This window comes from Enhydra lutris, unplaced genomic scaffold (genome assembly GCF_002288905.1).
Source record: "Enhydra lutris kenyoni isolate GAN:26980312 unplaced genomic scaffold, ASM228890v2 scaffoldscaffold22, whole genome shotgun sequence".
Taxonomy (NCBI): Eukaryota; Metazoa; Chordata; class Mammalia; order Carnivora; family Mustelidae; genus Enhydra; species Enhydra lutris.
In genome coordinates this window covers 41387515-41402349 of record NW_019154106.1, presented here as the reverse complement: position 1 = coordinate 41402349, position 14835 = coordinate 41387515, and the positions used below count along the sequence as shown (strand labels likewise).

The window sequence follows — 14835 nt, the reverse complement described above, 5'->3', positions numbered from 1 at the left end:
CCTGGGTGTTCGGCACCACCTGCCTTCTCCCGCCTTCTTAAAAGATGCCCTCAACTGCCTTCATGGTTTCGCGCGCTCCTTTGTCACACCCTCCTGGCCCATGGTCTTCCCTCAGTTCCACCAAAAGGTCAAGCTCTAATTTGCCATGGCGCCTCGTACACTCGATCCATCTGCTCTTCCCATGGCTGCTCCCTTCTTAGCCTGTGTCTCTCACGGGAACTCTCCCTTCAGAGAGTCCTTCTCTGACTGCTCTGAGTCACCTACTGTAGCTATTCTCTCTTTCCTATTATTAATGTGTAGTGGTTTTTTTCATTTCTTGCTTTACGTTCTTCTGTTACCGTTTTTTGTTTTGATGGCTTTCTTGGTCCAGCTTCCTTACTAGGTTATAACAATTTCTGTCTTATTTAGCTTTAAGTATCTGGCACTAAGCAAAGTATCTGGGGCATAACAGAACCTCAACACTGAATGAATGAACGAATGGTTGAAATAATTTACTTTTTTTTTTTAAAGATTTTATTTAATTATTTGTCAGAGAGAGAGGGAGAGAGCAAGCACAGGCAGACAGAATGGCAGGCAGAGGCAGAGGGAGAAGCAGGCTCCCTGATGAGCAAGGAGCCCGATGTGGGACTCGATTCCAAGACGCTGGGATCATGACCTGAGCCGAAGGCAGCTGCTTAACCAACTGAGCCACCCAGGCGTCCCGAAATAATTTACTTTTTAACTGATTAGTCAGAAGGAGGGGATGAGGTCAAGCTCACTGATGATGGGTTAACCTGAAAAGAAGCAAGGAGGTACTCCTGAGAAAGGGAGGAAGGTAAACAGAGGGCAGTGAGGAGATGCAGAACATTTGCGGGGGGGTGAGGAACCCGAGGGAATGCAGTTGTAGCTGCTATTATTGTACATTATTGTCCCCAGGACCCATCACAAAGGGCAAAAAGCATGTGTATCGGAGCGCCTGGTGGCTCAGTGGGTTAAAGCCTCTGCCTTCAGCTCAGGTCATGATCTCAGGGTCCTGGGATCGAGCCCTGCATTGGGCTCTCTGCTCAGCAAGGAGCCTGCTTCCCCTGCTCTGTGTCTGCTGCTCTGTCTTCTTGTGATCTTTCTCTGTCAAATAAGTGAATAAAAATCTTTAAAAAAAGACTCCATTAAAAAAAAAAAAAAAGCATGTCTATCTTGTTGTATGTCCTCCTCGTTACCCAGAGTACCTACCAGAGCTCCTGGCACATGGTAGATGCTCAATAAACACTTACTGAGTGAATGAATGAAGCAGGAAGAAAAGTATTCTGCACACGATGGCAGGCCTGGGAGCAGTGTTTGGGATGTGTGGAGGGTATTTGGTATTTGATACGGGTTTTGGTCTGCAGAATGTGGTCATGTTAAAGATCAGTATCCAAATCTATACCAAAATCTTCACTGAAGTTCCATCTAAACTGACATAATCTCACTTTATCATAGAAAAAGTCCTTTCCTCTAGCAATGCTTTGCAAGCTTTCTCATTAAAAATGAGAACTGTGACTCCCAGTCATGGCTTTTGAATGTGTCCACTTGGCTGGGCTGAACGATCCCCCTCACACTTCTCCGTGAGGCCAACTGGATGGCGCATAGGAGATACTCCCTGCCCAGGGTTAAAGGATGAAGGGGAGCCGGAGCCACTTTGCTGTATTCACACGTCTTCCTTCGGTTATTCAAACACTAATTTACATGCTGCTGTATTTTGTACACATGGTTGAAGTCCTTAATAAATTATCTTTAATCAAATGGGTGATTATCCTAGGTGGAACTCACTTCATCAGTCGGAAGGCCTTTAGAAAAAGGCTTAACTCTTCCTTGATCTGCTCTGCAAATAGGCACTGGGCCTACAATTGCTCTCCTTTCCCTTGGATCATGCCATCCTGCCTGCCTCTCCTGATTGCTTGGCCAGCCCCTACAACTGTGCAAGCCAGCTCCTTGTAATAAGGCCATTAGTATATACATCTATGGCCTATTGGTTCCACTTCTCTGGTCAAACTCTGATTCAGAATTTGGTACTATAAGTTGTTTTAGAGGAACAGGATCATAGAGATAGGTCTAGATTTAGATCTCTCACAAGGAATTGGCTTATGCAATGGCAGGGGCTGGCTAAGGAGGCCCAAAGTCTACAGCGAAGACCTGTTTTCCGTGCAACCAAGCAGGGCGGATCACGAGCAGGCTGGAACTCCACAGGTGTGGGCTCAAGCTCTTGTCTACAAGTGGAATATTCTCTCCCTTGGGTGGTTCCTCTCTTTGGATCTAGTCTTTTAGACCACCAGAACTTCAAGTCACAAGGACAGAAAACAAAGAATTTTGCTAGTGGATCAGTAGGGGTAATAGTGAGAGAAGCCACTAACATGATACTTCCTTGCCTTCATTCCTGGACTCATGAATTGTGGCTATGGGAGAAACAGTACCATATATTGGAAACTGATTTAAAGCACATACCATAAGGGCGGCGGTGGGGGGCATTGCCTCACCCCTCAAGGTGTTGCTCTTTAGCTAGAACTGTGGCTGAGTTTTCAAAACATTATCCCACCACTCTACCCAGCCGGCTACTTCAGGATAATAGGAACATGGTTAAACCAGTGAATTCCAGGAGCACAGTCCCACTGCCACGTTTTATTTGTTGCAGACGGGTTCTTTAACCAGAGTAATACTGTATAAAACAAATACCATGGTAGTGCATAAGGCATTCAGTAAGTCCACAGACTTTGGAAAAAGCACTGGATGCAAGGAAGACCAATCTATACTCATTGTGTCTATTTCATTAAGGAAAAGCATTGTCCCTTCTATGACCAAAGTAGCAGCATTATTCAAAATACCCAAGAAATAGACACAACTCAAGTATTTATCAATTAATGAGTGTTTAAACAAAATGTGGTATATTCATACAATGGCATGGTATTCACCCATAATAGGAATAAAGTACTAATACATGCTACGTGAATGAACCTTGAAAACATTAGGCTAAATAACACAAGCCAGACATAAAAGGTTATATATGATTTTATTTGTATGAAATTTCTAGAAACGACAAATCCAGAGAAGAAAGATTAGTGGTTGCTATGGCCTGGAAGGAGGGGGAGTAGGGAGTGACTGCTAGAGTATGAAGTTTCCTTTTGGCATGATGGAAATATTCTGGAATTACACAGAGGTGAAGAATGCACAATATTGTGAGTATACTACAAACTTCTGAACTGAACACTCAGAGAGGGTGAATTTTATGGTATGTGAATTACATCTCAACTAAAAAACTGTATGAGGAAAAAAATGTAAATAACAGACTAGGGCCTGGTGCGGGGGGGTGGGGGAAGGAGAGAACATTCATCAAATAATATGAATGATTTAATATGACCATAAAATGGAATACTATGCAGTCATTTCAGGTAATACCCATTTTACCCAGGGGAGTTTTTAAAAAATTCTGTGTAGTATTATCTTGATAAGACAACAAAAGAATCTGTTGTTTATCTTATGCATAGGGAATTTTGTAAAAAATATTATTACCATCTCCATATGAAAAAAGAAAAGCTATGTTTAGTGTGAAATATTAACTATGTTTTGGTTAAAAAATAAAAACCAGGATTACTGGGATTAGCCAGGAGAGTATTTTAATAATAATACTAGTCATAATGGCTAATATTTACTGAGTTCATTCTAGTCCCAGTTGGCCACAGCTCTATGGGGCAGATTATTTTTCAGATGAGGACACTAAGGGGCAAAGAGACTGAGTAACCTGCTCAAGATCACAGAGCTAATGCGTGGTAAAGCCAGGATTTGAACACAGGAAGTCTGGCTTGAGGCTCCTCCCTTAACCTACACCACTACTTCCTTGGACAGTATTAATAAATAATAATAAGACTCCCCAGTTCTGTGATAGGGACTTACAGTTAATAGAACAGCTTGGACCCTGCTTGGCATTTGGGCCACCATCTGAACAGGCCCTGGACCCTCTGGATCTCACTATTGGATAAATATGGACGTGCCATGCTCCCCTGTCCCCCAGGTTATAGGTGGATGGCTGCCTGGAGGTTAGACAGGGAGGAGCCTCCAGTACTTTCTATAGCAAGCTATGAGCTGAGCTGCATCTGCAGGTAGGGAGGTAGGTCAGGGGCTTAGTTCTGGGGGAACTGAGGGCATCAGGGTAGGAGGAAGGATAGAAAGTGGGTCATGTCAGGGGAGAAACAATCTATCTACTTTTTCTTACCTAATGGACCCCTGATTTGAATAGCAGATTAAGTCTAAGTGATAAAGCCTCAAATAGAAGAATCTTCCCACCTCCTGCCTTCCTCACTCCCACCGCCTCCCCTAGGTTCTCAGGTACTTTACTGGGAAACAACCCCATGGAGCAGACGTGAGAGAGAGGGGTGTAGACTAGGGGAGGAGCATGGCCAAGAGAAGGATGTATTATAGGGCAGGCCACAAGTAGGAGCCTTAGAGCTGGAGCTCAATCCCACTGGAACATCCTGAAGATGCAGTACCAGATGCCTGAGTGCTATCTACCAGGATTCAAAAAAGAAAAGCACCTATCAACTGGTTTCCATCTCTACTGGTCAAATGTGAACCCTAGAATATTAGCCTTCCTGCATTTCGTGGTTGTGCACATGTGAGTACCCGAGGGTTTCCCTAGTTTGGGAAACAGAAGCCCTATGGAGCAGACCCAAAGCAAGGTGCTACCCAGCTGCTCCTGCAGGAAAGGGACCCAAGCCCATATTGAGTCGTCAGAGAAGGGGCTGCAGGAAGACGAGGGGGCCAGAGGATCTGAGGTAGCGCATAAGCCAGACCTGATACACCACAACCTTGTGCTTTCCTAAAGCTCATGGAAAAGCACAGGGATCTCCAAGGCATGGAGAGTAAATTCACTCCTGAATGTAGGCACTGATGGGATCTTAGGGTTGAAGATGAGAGAGAGAAGAGGAAAAGGCACACTGGTTAGCCAAGGGGAGGGGGAGGGAAGCAGGAAGGGCAGAGAAATGTAAACTAAAGAACTTGTGAAATGGGGAGCCATGAACCTAGCGATGCCACACAGACAGAGGCCACCCCAGGGGGACAGGATCTGGAGCACAGTGCTCTTTGAGAGACTGGGAATGCTACAGGGGTTGGTGACATTCTTAGTAACAAGACTGGATCTGCTGCACACCTTGCAGTATTTTGCTTAAGATAACTTGCTTTTGTTTTCTTACAACAGAAGTTGTTTTTTAGAAGTTGGGGTAGAATCAGGGTGATGTGATGACCGTTTCAGTTAGAGGATCCGAGGAATATATGAGCCACTCACAATATAGGAGTCCCCAGTGGAGGGTAAGTTTCAAGGGCAATAAGAAGCAAGTTTTTGTTAGCTAGGGCCTGCCTCCAAATATTAAGACTGAACTCTGGTCAGCCTGAGTGGCACGGCCTTGGCTCCATCTTCTCTCCAGTCCCCCAGGTCATAAGGGCCATTCCAGTTGGCACCCACCAGCACTGGAGGAGGGGGACCAGAGAACCTGAGCTTGAGTCTGACATGGACAGAGGCCAGTTTCCAGGCACACTTCACAGAAGGCTCTTTCTCCATAATTATTTAAGCCAAAATAAACTGAGAACAGAACAGGCTGTGAGACTGGCTCTACTTCCCTTCCTTCAATTAGACCAAAGCTAACTTGCTGTAACAGAGATTGAGAAGCTTAAGGAATGCAAAGATTTATGTTCCGCTCAATGTGGCAAGTAATCCACCTGCCGGGGCCTTGGCTCCTTCCAAATTGCTGCTTTACCAGATTTTAGCCCGAGCCTTGCTACCCAAAGGGCGATCCAAGGAAGCATGGCCTGGGAATCTGCTGGAAACGTAAAATCTCAGACTCCACCTTAGATCTACTGTGGCAGCCAGAGCCAGTTACTTAATATGGGGTTCCCAAAGCAAAAGAAGAATGTGGAGAACCTTATTCAGAAATCATTTAAAATTCCAAGATGGTGGGGACACCTGGGTGGCTCAGTCAGGTCAGCACATTGCCTCTGGCTCAGGTCATGATCCACGTCCTGGGATCGAGTCCTGTATTGGGCTCCTTGCTCAGCTGGGAGCCTGCTTCTCCCTCTCCCTCTGGTGCTCCCCCTGCATGTGCGCACGTGCTCTCTCACTCTCTTCTCTCGCTCTCTCTGACAAATAAAATCTAAAAAAAAAAAATACTTAAAAAAAAACCCCAAAACGTTGACACTAAGTCACTAAACCCAGGCTTTACCTACTGATAACAGGTATAAATATTGCCCACATCACTAGAGGGAAACATCAATTTGAATATTCACTATGATTCAGAGTTGCCCATCTAGAAAAATGTATTGCTTAGGCAAGATGGGAAAACCACAATCTGGGAAAACATTCTCTGTATTTAGGCCACAGTGGTGCCAGTCAGTATTTTTCTGAGCCCTCTGGAAAGAATTACAATGAAGGATTTTTTTCCAGGCTGCTTCTGTGATCTGTATTTGATCCAGAAGGCCAGGGCTGCCTGGAAACTCCAGACACCACACAGCAGCTCTGTGTCGCAACTCCGCAGTGTTGTTCAGAAGTTTAGTGGTATGCAGAGTCTTCTAAACGAAGGGGTAGGAAAAGCTCTGACCCCACTCTAAAGTTTCTGTTTCCGGGCACTAGGAGAGATGTCAGCCCCTTGTTCAGCCACAGAATGGTTAAGATGATGAAGTCTGTGTTATGCGTATTTTATCACAATGTAAGATAACCCACACTTGCCATTCAGAGGTTAATTAAGCAGGGGCCCAACCAGAGGTTCACATGTGGAGTGTGTCCAGAAGCAGAGAACCCAGGATGAGAGATAAACTCTGGAACCGAGAAACTGAACTTGGAAACAAGTCACCAACGGGCCTCAACAACAAGCTCAAGGATTCAGGCTTTATTCGGAAAGCAGAGGGGAGCCACCAAAAGTTACAGACGGGGAAGAGGCCCGATTAAAGCTGTGCCTCAAGAGGACAAGAAATCTGGCAGTGGATCTCTCATTAACCTCCCATGAGACCAAGACAGGGCTTTCTCTAGAATTCAAGATCACTCTTCAGCTAAATCTAGGAACAATGTAGGAGTAGGAGGATTAAATCAGACCCTTGATCTGCAGATCCCAGGCCTGGGGCAGGATCCCCGACATCAGTATTTTTCACTAGCTCCTGCGGTGACTCCAATGTGTAGCAAGTTTGTGAGTCACCTGACTTGGGGGATACCTAGGTGCTTCTATTTTAAGGAGCTGACACTGAGTGGTAGCGGAAGGGAAGGTAGAGTTTGGAAGTGAAGAAAGGAAGGTCATTAAAACTGCTCCGACTGTCCAGGCAGGCAAGAAGGAATGAGAACGTGGACCAGCGGCAACAGCAAGTGGGGGAAAAAAATGACCAGTGGAAAAACACAACCAACACAGAATGGAGAGCATTTCCCTAGGGATGGTGCGTGAGAGTTGAGAAGGGGGAGAGGCAAGGACGGCCACAAGGTTCCAAGCCTTGGGCAGGACAGGGACAAATGTAACACATGCAAGGACATTCTTAACTTCAACTTTGGTCCTCCCATTCTCTCGGAGTCATACAAACCAGCTTACTCGTGTCTGATCACTACTGGGCACAAGGATATTCCAGCCCTTTTGCACCACAGCTAACCCGTGTTCCCCGCACACTGTCACAAGCTCTACTGCCCCGAACTTCAGTCTCATGTGTCACCCAGAGATGGCTCTCCCTGCACTCTCTGCACCGGGCACCTGCTCCATGCTTCACTTTCATCACATTCATGACCTCCGTCACTTCTCAAACCATCCTGAGTGCTACTACTGTCCCCATCGTATATATGAGAAAACTGAGAGAAACAAAGTAACTTCTCCAAGGTCATTTAGGAGGAGGCAGAACAACATTCGAAGCTAGACAGCCCGCCTCCGCACCCAAGCGCTTATCCACTACGCTACCCTGTAGCCCTGTTGAAAGTGAGGCCACCCTGCATCACTCTCTAGAATTTTTAGGCCACTGAAAGATACAAGTTGTATTGGGAAATACTGCCTAATATCCGCTTGACTGTTGAAACTTTATTGCTTAACTGAAGGGGCTTTTTTGCTGTTGCTTGGTTTACTTTGGAAAATAAATTCAGAGGATGTGATTTTTTTAAAAATTATTTATTATTTATTATTTTTTTAATGCCAGAAATTTCTCTGTACCCTCTTGGCAAATGAGGACTGCTGTATGATCCCTTAGAGCAATCTGTCAGAAATGATTGCACCATCGGGCCAGTTCAAGCCATTTCCTTCTGAGATTTCTTCTGGGTCCTCTTTTGGACAGACAGACAGAAGCTGAAGGCCAGTGAAGGGAGGCATCTTGCCCTTTACCTCAGTACAGACAAACATTTGACATAATCCGATACGGACAAAACCCAGCTGATTCTAGTGGGAAGGTAAGATATTGTGACTGACAGAAATATGTACTAGGCCTTCCTCCCATTTCTGGCATACCGCTCCTAAAAACCCTTGGAATTTCCTAAGAGATGAGCGCCACAGAGGTGTCTTGTAGTACTAATGAGGTGACATTTGGACTGCTCCTAAGGATGGAGGCTGGTTGCCAGTAGAACCAACCACGTGATTTAGAGAACTGGAAGCTTTAGTCCCACCCTCCAAACCACCACCACACCCCGACCTCAGGAGGGAGAGAGGGACTGGACATTAAGTTCGATGGTCAGTGACCAGTGATTTAATCAACCACGCCCTTGTAACGAAGGCATAAAAAACCCCAAGAACTTGATTCAGAGAATTTCCGGACTGGTGACCATGTCATATTTAGAGAAGGTGGAGCTTGGAGCAGGCACGGAAGCTCCTCACACTTTTCCCCAAATTTTGCCCTCTGCATCTATTCTATCTGGCTGTTCCTGAGCTGTCCTTATATAATAAACTGGCAATCTAGTAAACAAACTGTTTCTCTGAGTTCTGGGAGCTGCTCTAGCAATTTAATCAAATCATCAAACCCAAGGAAGGGATCATGAGGACCTCTGATTTATAGCCAGTTGGTCAGAAGTACAGGTAACAACCTGGACATGCAATTAGTGTGCAAAGCGGAGGGCGGGGGTGGGGAGGTGGGGGGATGGGGTGACTGGGTGATGGACATTAAGGGGGGCACGTGATGTAATGAGTATTGGGTGTTCATAAGACTGATGAGTCACTGATCTCTACCTCTGAATAACACATTATATGTTAATTAACTGAATTTAAATTTAAAAAAATAAAATGGAGGGCACTCTTAGGACTGAGCCCTTTACCTGTGGGATCTGATGCTACCTCTGGGTCAGTAGTGTCAGAAATGGGTTGAACTGTAGCCACCCAACTGGTGTCAGAGAATTGCTTGGTAAGAGGAAACCACACACAAACACACCCACCCACCCACCCACCCTACCCCCACTGTTGAGAAGAATCGTTAGGTTTTTTATGCTTCCCAAAACTCTATGAAACTCTGTAAGCCTCCTGTCCCTGACAATCTCTTCAACCCATCTGGTTACATAGTATCCGAATATCAGATGGAAGTCTGACAGCCATTTCTGTCTGTAGCTCTCAGTGTTATGACTGAATCATTCAACATATCCAACTTTTCTTACTCCACATTGAGGTTACCCACACCTTCCAGCAAATTGCTCACAATAAACCTTGTATCTATTCAAATAAAAACAGATTTTACATTTATTATTAACGTTAATGTGCTACAAAGGTACAGGAGCCTAAGGAAGGCATTCTAGTACATGGCTTAAATGACACAAGCACCTACTACCGTCTTTGTTAGTACTTTGCTTTCCTTTATTATGGCTTTTAAAAAATAATCTTTAAAAGTGCATGATCCTTTGGGCCACCGTTTAGTAAAGATTAGAGATAAAACATTTCCAGTAATAAATTAGTCATTTGTATATAGGTTCAGATTAGAAAACATCAAATACTAGGAAAAATATATTTTAAATTAGTTCAATTTAAATATGGGGTCATTTAATGTAAATATCTAACTTGAATGCTCAATGTTTCACTTCTTTGATGTGCTAATTCCATTCTGCCAGGTCTTATTTCAGTAATTTCTCAACTATTCCAGCTAAAATGTAAAAAGAATTCAACTCCTGCCAGTTACTTTATCCGTCTTCATGGAACCGGGAGGAGAAACTTCTGCTCCCTCCATGACAGTCACAACAGGAAACTAATTATCCTAATCCACCAGCAAGGAGAAGGTAATACTGTCGTTCAGAATAAGGCCGGCATGGCTGTGAACTTTCATATTCTGATTCCAGGGCACTTCATTTCACCAAACAAAGACTGATTCCTTTCAAAGTTCAATCCTGGGTGAGAAACACTGAGGACACAGATGGAGCCACAAACGTAGAAGTGAGGGACACTGACAAAAGTACACCCTGGAAGGTGGCAGGGTTTTCAGGTGGTACATTTCCTTCAACAGCAAATGCACTCAGGATGTTTGGGAGCATGATTCAGTTTTTCTCAAAACGTTGTGACATTTGCTCAATCTTCTTCCACTAGGCCTGCTGAGACCAGAGAAACCGATCACATTTTTCAAGCATGCTTTGTATCAAGGCTCTGAAATCCCAAAGAAAAGAAACAAGCACATTTAGTTTTTGTTGTCCTTTCTTTACAAGACACTTTTTAAAACACACAGAAAATTAAAGGATTCAAAAAGTTGACTGATCTGTGCATCAAAAGACAAGATCAACAGAGTGAAAAGGCATTCTGTCCTATAGGAGAAAATATCTGTACATCATGTATCTGGTAAAGGGTTAATATTCAGAATATACAAAAAATTCAAAAAAGAAAAACAATACGATTAAAAAATAGGAAAAAGGACATGAACAGAGGTCTCCAAAGATAATATACAAACAGCCAACAAGTGTATGAAAAGATGCACAGCACCATTAATCATTAGGGAAATGCAAATAAAAGCCACAGTATCCTCTCACCTCACCCCCATTAGGATGGGTACTGTCAAAAAGAAGGTAACTAGTGTTAACTGAGAATACGGAGAAAATGGAACCCTTCTGCACTACTGGTGGGGATGTAAAATGGTAACCCCTATGGAAAACAGTATGACAGTTCCTCAAAAAATTAAAAATAGAATTCCATATAATCTAGCAATTCCACTTTTGGGTACACACCCAAAAGAATTGGAAGCAGGGTCTCAAAGAGACATTTGTACGTCTGTGTTCACAGCAGCTTTACTCATAAGAGACATAAGGGGAAGCATCCCACGTTGAATGGATCCACAAAATGTGGTACGTCCACACAATGGACTGCTATTCAACCCTAAAAAGGAAGGAAATCCTGGCACATGCTCTAATATGAACGAACCTTGAAAACACTATGGTAAGTGAAATAAGCCAGTCATTAAAAAGGAAAGCACCACATGAATTCACTGATATAAGATACTTATAATACAGTAGTCCTCCTCCCTTACCCACAGTTTTGTTTTCTGTGGTTTCAGATACCCACAGTCAACCATGGTCCAGAAGCAAACAATCCTCTTTCTGACATCCCATCAGAAGGTCAAGAGTAGCTGAACACTACATCACAATGCCTAAGTCACTCCCCTCAGTCCATCTCATCACGTGGGCATTTTATCAACTCCCATTATCACAGGAAGAGAGGTGAGTATGATACAATGAGATCTTTTGGGAGACAAAGAGAAAGAGCAAGAAATGGAGAGGGGGAGAGAGAGACAGAGAGAGAAAGACCACATTCATATAGCCTTTATTCCGGTATGCTGTTATAACTGTTCTATTTTATCAGTTATTATTAATCTCTCACTAACTTATAAATTAAACTTTATCACAGGTATGCCTATATAGGAAACAACCCAGTACATATAGAGGTTCAATATATCCATGGTTTTAGGTATCATCCACTGGGGGTCTTGGGGAATACCTCCCTTGGATAAGTCAAAATTACAGAGACAAAAGCAGACTGGTGGTTGCCAGAAGCCACACAGAGGCCGTTATGAGGAGTTGCTTAATAGGTAAAGTTTAAGTTTTGCAAGATGATATGGATATACTTAACACTACTGAATCAGACACTTTAAAAATGGTTAAGATGGTAAATTTTACGTTATCTGTATTTTACCACGATGAAAACAAAAACAAAAAAAGCCCTGAGACAATGTGACATTTGGTGCTGTCTTTGCAAACTAGTACACGTCAGCTCTGGGTGTTCACATTGGTCCGTAAGGGTCTCGGTCATGACTGTGAAACACAGCATTACCTTAGGCTCGTCCTTCAGCAGCAGAGAAGTCTCAGCCCCCTCAGCTACTAGGGAAAGGCTGGGCTGAGTCATCTCTAGAGCCCCACCCCCTTCTGAAAATCTGTGAGCTTCCACATTCCCCAAGTACCTGTGGAAAGGGCGTGACAAGGCGTGACAAGTTATTACCTCTGCCTTTTCTCAGCAATCCTTAGGATATCGCAGGTTCTGGTAAACCTCTCTGACAGCTCCACGGTTAAACCACATTCCTGTAGGAGGGACCAGGCCCGATCTGGGCCCATAGCCTTAGCTAACAGGAGTGCCACATTCTCCACGTTGATGGGGGAAGGCCCATCATTGAAGTTCCCATTTGGTGACTTCTGGGGGCTTGGCTTTGTGCTCTTGTTCTGTACGAGATGTAGGAGAAGCTTCCATTCCTCCACAGTCTCTGGGATCCAACCTACACACACAGAAACACACAAATGTTGGCTCTAATGGCTCTAAGCACTCTGCCTGCGTACAGGACATGGTCAAAACCATCCTAACACAAAGTTGCTTCTGAACATTTGTTGAGTAATGTACGATAAGGAGAAGTCATAAAATTAGCTCCAAAATTCTTCATTCACCCACTTACTCAGGAATTTCCCAGGTATAGCCTAGGCTAGGCACCCAAGGTGCTGTGCGGGACCAGCCAGACATGATGAGCGCTAACTCTTGTGGAGCTCACAGTCCAGTAAAGGGGGCAGAACCCATATAAACACAGAAATAAATCTGTACTTATAAACTGGGCCAAGTGTGATAAAGACCAGAGAACCACGGTGCCTGTGTGGCTCATTCATTAAGCATCTGCCTTTGGCTCAGGTCATGATCCCCGAGTCCTGGGATCGAGTCCCACATTGGGCTCCCTGCTCAGGGGAAGCCTGCTTCTCCTGCGTGCACTCTCTCCCAGATAAATAAATGAAATCTTTACTTTAAAAAAAGAAAAGGGGCACTTGGGTGGCTCAGTGGGTTAGGCCTCTGCCTTCGGCTCAGGTCATGATCCCAGGGTCCTGGGATCAAGCCCCACATCGGGCTCTCTGCTCAGCAGGGAGCCTGCTTCCCCCTTCTCTCTGCCTGCCTCTCTGCCTACTTGTTATCTCTGTCTGTCAAATAAATAAAATCTTTAAAAAAAAAAAAAAGAAAAAAGAAAAAAGATCAGGAAACCATTAGAATGACAGATTTGGGGAAGGATCTGAGAAGGGCTCCATGAGGATGGGACAGGTAAGCAGACAGCTGAAAGACCTGGCAAGCTCAGAGAGCACATGCCTGGGGCTCACATATGGGCAGCTTGAGGTCACAGGGCATCAGGCCTAGAAGATGAAGGAGTCTGCCTTTCTGACAAAGGAAACATGCAAGGCAACTTGTCACAGGACAGAACTTGAATTCAAGAACTCAAAGAAAGGCCTACAGTGCACAAAGGCCTGAATTTTATTCTGAATTCTACATAAGGGGCTTCAAGGAGAGCCACATCATCCAATTTTTGTAAAAGAACGCTTCTGGGGGCACCTGGGTGGCTCAGTGGGTTGGGGCCTCTGCCTTCAGCTCAGGTCGTGATTCCAGGGTGCTGGGATCGAGCCCTGCATCGGGCTCTCTGCTTATCAGGGAGCCTGCTTCCTCTTCTTTCTCTCTCTCTGCCTGCCTCTCTGCCTACTTGTGATCTCTGTCAAATAAATAAATAAAATGTTAAAAAAAAAAAAAAAAGGAATGCTTCTGGCTGCTATAGGGAAAATGGATTAAATGTGGGAGAGAACAGAAACCAGATCACTAATTCTGAGGTTACCGCAGCCATCTGGGCAAGTAGCTAGGACCAGAGAGCTGGTGGTAGAGCCAAAGGAGGTACACAGACAGATCTACATCTGGCAGTAAAACCAACATGCCTTGAAGCGTGATTATTATGAGTTACAGGGAAACAGAAGTGTCAAGAAAAGACCCCCATTTATTAGACCAAGGGTAAGAACAGCTGCTATTATTACTTTAACAAAATATTCAGAATCCTTTTATCTGGGCAGAAAGGATTTTTTTTTTTTTTAAGATTTTATTTATTTATTTGACAGAGATCACAAGTAGGCAGAGAGGCAGGCAGAGAGAAGGGGGGAAGCAGGCTCCCTTCTGAGCAGAGAGCCTGATGCGGGGCTCGATCCCAGGACCCCGGGATCATGACATGAGCCGAAGGCAGAGGCTTTAACCCACTGAGCCACCCAGGCGCCCCGGGCAGAAAGGATTTTAAGTGATATTTATCTTCTTTATGCTTCCTGAATTTTCAGGTTTTTTTTTTTTTATATTTTATTTATTTATTTGACAGAAATCACAAGTAGGCAGAGAAGCAGGCAGAGAGAGGAGGAAGCAGGCTCCCTGTGGAGCAGAGAGCCCGATGTGGGGCTTGATCCCAGGACCCTGGGATCATGACCTGAGCTGAAGGCAGAGGCTTTAACCCACTGAGCCACCCAGGCACCCCTGAATTTTCAGTTTTTATATATAATAAATATCCTGATAGAACTTGAAAAATATAAACCACGCCTATCATAACTGTTCTGGTTATTTTTCAGGAGTGTATCCATGTCTACAGCTCTAGTCCTGCAGAACCACC

At 44.4% G+C, this 14835-nt stretch overlaps 1 protein-coding gene across 3 annotated transcripts in view; it reads right to left on the bottom strand.

The window, feature by feature from the left end:
• Positions 1-9653: 9653 nt before the first annotated feature.
• LOC111149707 (HPS5, biogenesis of lysosomal organelles complex 2 subunit 2) overlaps positions 9654-14835 on the bottom strand; it is a 47243-nt gene continuing 42061 nt past the window's right edge. For all 3 annotated transcript variants that reach the window (XM_022506933.1, XM_022506934.1, XM_022506935.1), the window contains 2 exons: positions 12399-12669; positions 9654-10562 (listed from right to left, as the gene is read on the bottom strand). In XM_022506933.1, the coding sequence (XP_022362641.1) occupies positions 10502-10562; positions 12399-12669 (332 nt within the window). In that variant the 3' untranslated portion in view covers positions 9654-10501. The remainder of the gene's footprint in view (positions 10563-12398; positions 12670-14835) is intronic.